At 44.0% G+C, this 4531-nt stretch overlaps 1 protein-coding gene across 1 annotated transcript; it reads left to right on the top strand.

Annotated features, from left to right (window-relative positions):
• The first annotated feature begins 670 nt into the window (after nucleotides 1-670).
• LOC115389811 (phospholipid phosphatase 3-like) lies at nucleotides 671-4272 on the top strand. Its single transcript, XM_030093385.1, has 6 exons — nucleotides 671-692; nucleotides 1308-1528; nucleotides 1654-1940; nucleotides 2029-2086; nucleotides 3687-3863; nucleotides 3985-4272. Exons 1-6 carry the CDS (start codon nucleotides 671-673, stop codon nucleotides 4081-4083), a joined length of 864 nt encoding a protein of 287 aa, XP_029949245.1. The 3' UTR covers nucleotides 4084-4272.
• The last annotated feature ends 259 nt before the right edge of the window (nucleotides 4273-4531 follow it).

The following is a 4531-nucleotide window of genomic DNA, read 5'->3' as shown; positions in this document are numbered from 1 at the left end:
CCAGGAAGCGGAGCCTTCTGCTGGCGCTTTGGGTTTCTCTTGTCCCGCTGTCATTCCCAGGAGTGTTTTGACCTCTGCATTCCACATAATGGTGACTCTCTTGAGAAAAAGTCTGCGTTCCCACCCTTATCTTTCTGTAAAACTATTCCTTGTTCGACCTTTTCTTCTCTCCTCAATCCCCTGTGTCATATTCCCTGTTTTATTTTAGCAATACAACTTTCTGTTCTGACCTTATTACTTGTCATGGCGTAAAAGAGATGGAAGATTCCGAGTCAACATGCCTGCACAAGCAAATCAAACACCCATACTGGTTTCGATCTTCAGTTTAAATGAATTTATGCCAGCAATAATTCATTTAATTGTGATTTTCCTATTTTCAGGCAGAAAACATCTTTCACAACTGTTGGTGCTCAATTATACATTACATTTTAGTATTATCTGTTTTTTTTAAAAAAAAAGTCTCACGGTGTTACAATCTGGAGAAACGCTTGAAATCTTTTACCATTGTGAGACATATCATTGCTGATATCATCTAGATGCACAAATTTAGCTGACATGCATGAACTTGGAACTGTGGTCTTGCATGTGAACTTGCATGTGGTCGATTATCTTTTAAAGTGTACCGATTTTAAAAGATAATTGGTATCTTGTCATGTCTTGTCCGTGCATAATGAGCCTCAACTCGGCTGCAGGTGATCTGGCGTAGAAACTCGCCAAGGTAACAGTCCACACAGGTTTAAGCAGTAGATTGCGTTTTAAGTTTGGATTTTTTTTTTTTTTTTTTTTTTGTCTATTTACTGAGATTAACACAATGAGTGAAATAAGATTCCAACAGGTTCAAGCTTTTGCAAGCTCTGAAACCTGTTTACATGAGAATGATCAGCTTGGGATGGGAACGCTTCAGTGTTGTTTTGCTTGTGATCGGCTCGAGCCCCACCCAGAACCAACATGTGGAGGAGGCTATCGCGCTTAGTCTGAATTCACAAAAAATAACAAGAAACATATAATATATGGAAGATGATCAGTCAAGGTGTCAATATTTGAAGTACAACACAGAAAATATCTGAGGAAACATCTCAATGAAAGCAGAACCTCTACTGAAGTCAGTTTGCGTCTACTTTTCAAATGTGATCAGGGAATTAAGAAGCACAATGTGGAAACGCCACATATTCCATATTCATGAAGGTAAACAAACTCTTCAGCTCATCCTGTAGACCAACTTCCATGTGTGTGTTGATTTGTGCAACCCTTACATGTACCAGGCCCTGTGTGTGTGTGTGTGTTATGAAAACATGCTCCATTTTCAGGAACCTTGACCGAGTTTCTCACTCTGATTAAATCCATTTTCTTCTTCTTCCTCCTTCGTGCAGCTTCCATCCCCTTTTTCGCGTGCGAGCTGAAGGCGGTGAGCCCGTACAGGAGAGGCTTCGTGTGTGGCGATCCGAGCATCACCTACCCCTACCTGCACAGAGAAATCATACCGGACGAGCTGCTCATCGCTGGCGGCATCATCATCACCGGCCTGACGGTGAGCGCTCCTCATCTGCAGGGTTACTGTCAGTGAATTCATCACATTCCTCTTCAGTGTCGGACATGACTCAGCCTGTGAGGAGGATGTGGAGAAAGTAACTCTGACTATGTGTACGACTCCAGATTGCCCTCGGGGAGTGTTACCGGGTGCGTTTTCGAAGCGTGAGCTCCAAGGCCTTCGTCAGGAACCTGTACGTGTCCTGTCTGTACAAGGAGCTGGGCAGCTTCCTGTTTGGCTGCTGCATCGGCCAGTCGTTGACCAACATGGCCAAGCTCAGCGTCGGACGGCTGCGGCCGCACTTCCTGTCCGTGTGCGGCGTCACCTACGCGTCGCTCAACTGCACGCCCGGGACCTACGTTGCGACGGTGACGTGTCGTCAGCCTGACCACCGGCTAGAGGAGGAGGCCAGGTTGGTGTGCACGTGTCCGTGCTCGTGAACCGGCGTTATGCAACCTACCTCTTTGTGTGTCATTCTAAATACTTCTCCAATTTTTCAGGAAGTCCTTCTTCTCTGGCCACGCTTCTTTTGCAATGTACACAATGCTCTATTTAGCAGTGAGTATCTTTCTATTTTCCTCGATCTCACACACACACACACACATACACACACACTACACACACACACTCACACTAACACACTCATCTGGCAGGCGAAATTGACAGTCTTTCCAATTTCCAATTACCATCACTATATAAAACGCAGAGAGAGAATGAATGAAGCGGGGTCTCATCATCGGTCCCGTTCGCTTCAGAAAGCGAGGGCCTGAAAGAGGAGAGGGGCTGGAGGGAGATAGGGGCCAAACAGAGACGGCTTTGTTTTGCTGGGGGAGGAGAGTGACCTCGTATCACCGTCTCACTGCTCTGCTCCATTGTGTGTCAGGGTGTGCATATCTGCATTTTTCGTGAGTGTATTCAGAGTGTATGCATTTATAGGTGTGAATGTAGGCCTCTGCTTGGTGCAGGAGCATGTGAGTACGTGCTCTCATCTATATGTACAGTTCATCGTGGCACCCACAGAAATTTCTGTGACTTCAGGGGCTTCGTACTCAACAGTATTTTTTATACAGATGAATATAATTTTTGCAGACTTCAACTTTGTGTGCAGCAAAATACCTCTGTACTTTATGCAGAGAGACTCCTCCGCTGCCTGCTGTATCAGTAAGATACTCACAGAACAGCATCTTGTGAACACAAATGATTCACTGTTGTTGCTGTTTTATAACTGAAGCTCATGCAAACAACGGCTATAAAATACTCGGTGCCTCAGAGCACTGTGCACTCAGTCTTCACAGTAAAGTCCTTTTAACAGCCGTCACACAGGACACCAGCATCTTTTTATATGGATTTGTTGCATTGTGACGGTCATAAGAACTTAAACCTGAAAGGTTTGTCATTTATAGAACATGGTAACTGTGGAACTGGAGTTGTTAACTTTAGCAATTTTGGCATTTTTTTTCTCCAATTTGTACCAAAGACACAACAATAAGTGACAAAATACTTCACTAGATTTAAACAGGGACTGCTGTGTTGGATATCTGGAGTTGAGGAAAATGAAGACTCTTACTGTTAATATTTCATACTTTTCTTTTTGCTCTGGAAAATCTTAACCCTTTATCAGATAAGTATCCATGTATAGACTCATCCAACTTCTTTAAAACTGAACGCTGGAATTTGAAGCAATCACAGAATACATCATTATTCTGATAATAATTTCATTTCGTGCTATGTGATGACTGAAGTGAGTCAGCAGGAGAGTGAATGCTTTATTTTTTAAACTTATCCAGTGAGAATTTATCTTACATTATCAGATTGTTTTAACTATAAATTATGAAACATAATGCTATATTTATCAAATTTATACTTTATAACAGGCCATCTTTTCCATAATTTTAATTGTGTTGATCAGTTTTTTGATCCAAGTAGTAAAATCATTGGTGTCTGCAGTAGTTTTGTTTCCTGAATCTGGTGTGAGAAGGCCAAGAACGACAAAGAAAGGAAAAAAAAAATCGAGAATTTAAAGCATCTTACTGAATTTACCAGCTGAAACGGTGCACCTGAGTGCCTCTGTCAGTGCCGCCTGTGAGCATTGCCTACCTGTGTTGACCTGATCTCATCTCCAGTGCAGTGAATTCCTCTGTCGGCTTCTGTCGTGCAGTTTTACCTGCAGGCTCGGTTTACGTGGCGTGGAGCTCGACTGCTGAGGCCGGCGCTGCAGTTTTTTCTGGTTCTCCTGGCATTCTACACAGGTCTGACCCGCATCTCGGACTACAGGCACCACCCATCCGACGTGCTAACAGGCTACATACAGGGAGCCCTCACTGCCTACTGGGTGGTCAGTATACCTCGCCTGCTTGTTTTTGTGCATCGGTGTGCATCCACGTGCCAAAGTCTGGTTTACCCTCAAGCTGGGCTTGTGTTTGTGCTTTTTTTTTTTTTTCTTTTTTTTTCTCCAGGCTTTCCACATTTCATCTATGTTCAAAAGCTCCAGTTCAGATTTATCTCCGACCGAGACACCAGACAGCCCCCTGTCACCCCACCATACTGTCTGCTAAAACACCCACTGACCCCTTCGTGTACCACCGTCCACCTGCTGCCCGAGGTCTGCTTTGGATTGGCAAGAGATGTAAAGAATGTGAGACCATTTCCTGTGAAATCAAACCACATACCTCAGTATTTGAACAGAATGTAAGAGAGAAAAGAAGAGCTGACCTTGTGAAATACTGTCTGTGGCTCAGGAGAGAGAGAGAGAGAGCGAGAGAGAGAGAAAAAAACATCCTGCATGTCTGAAAAGAACGGAAAGGAGAAGGTGCTGAAAAACGTACCAATCCGCAGCTGGTGTTACGTGCTCTGAAGGCAGACAACACACTCATCCTTTTGTCCTTGCGACTGATCTTCACATGTGACGACTACCTGTGCGGCGAACACACAGCAGCCTCTACCAGTCCACAAAACATCAACTGCAAACACAGAGAGATTTTCTTTTGAAGCTCCAATGGAGAC

Source organism: Salarias fasciatus, chromosome 6 (genome assembly GCF_902148845.1).
Source record: "Salarias fasciatus chromosome 6, fSalaFa1.1, whole genome shotgun sequence".
NCBI classification, from domain to species: domain Eukaryota; kingdom Metazoa; phylum Chordata; class Actinopteri; order Blenniiformes; family Blenniidae; genus Salarias; species Salarias fasciatus.
Note: the sequence above shows the minus strand (reverse complement) of the source record. Positions and strands in the feature narration are given on the sequence as shown.

Bases quoted from the DNA above. Each gene is read 5' to 3' on its own strand.
- LOC115389811 (XM_030093385.1), top strand. From the start codon at position 671: ATGAGCCTCAACTCGGCTGCAG. The intron at 2,087-3,686 runs GTGAGTATCTTT...TCTGTCGTGCAG, and splicing joins ACACAATGCTCTATTTAGCA to TTTTACCTGCAGGCTCGGTT. The intron at 3,864-3,984 runs GTCAGTATACCT...TTTTTTCTCCAG, and splicing joins CCCTCACTGCCTACTGGGTG to GCTTTCCACATTTCATCTAT.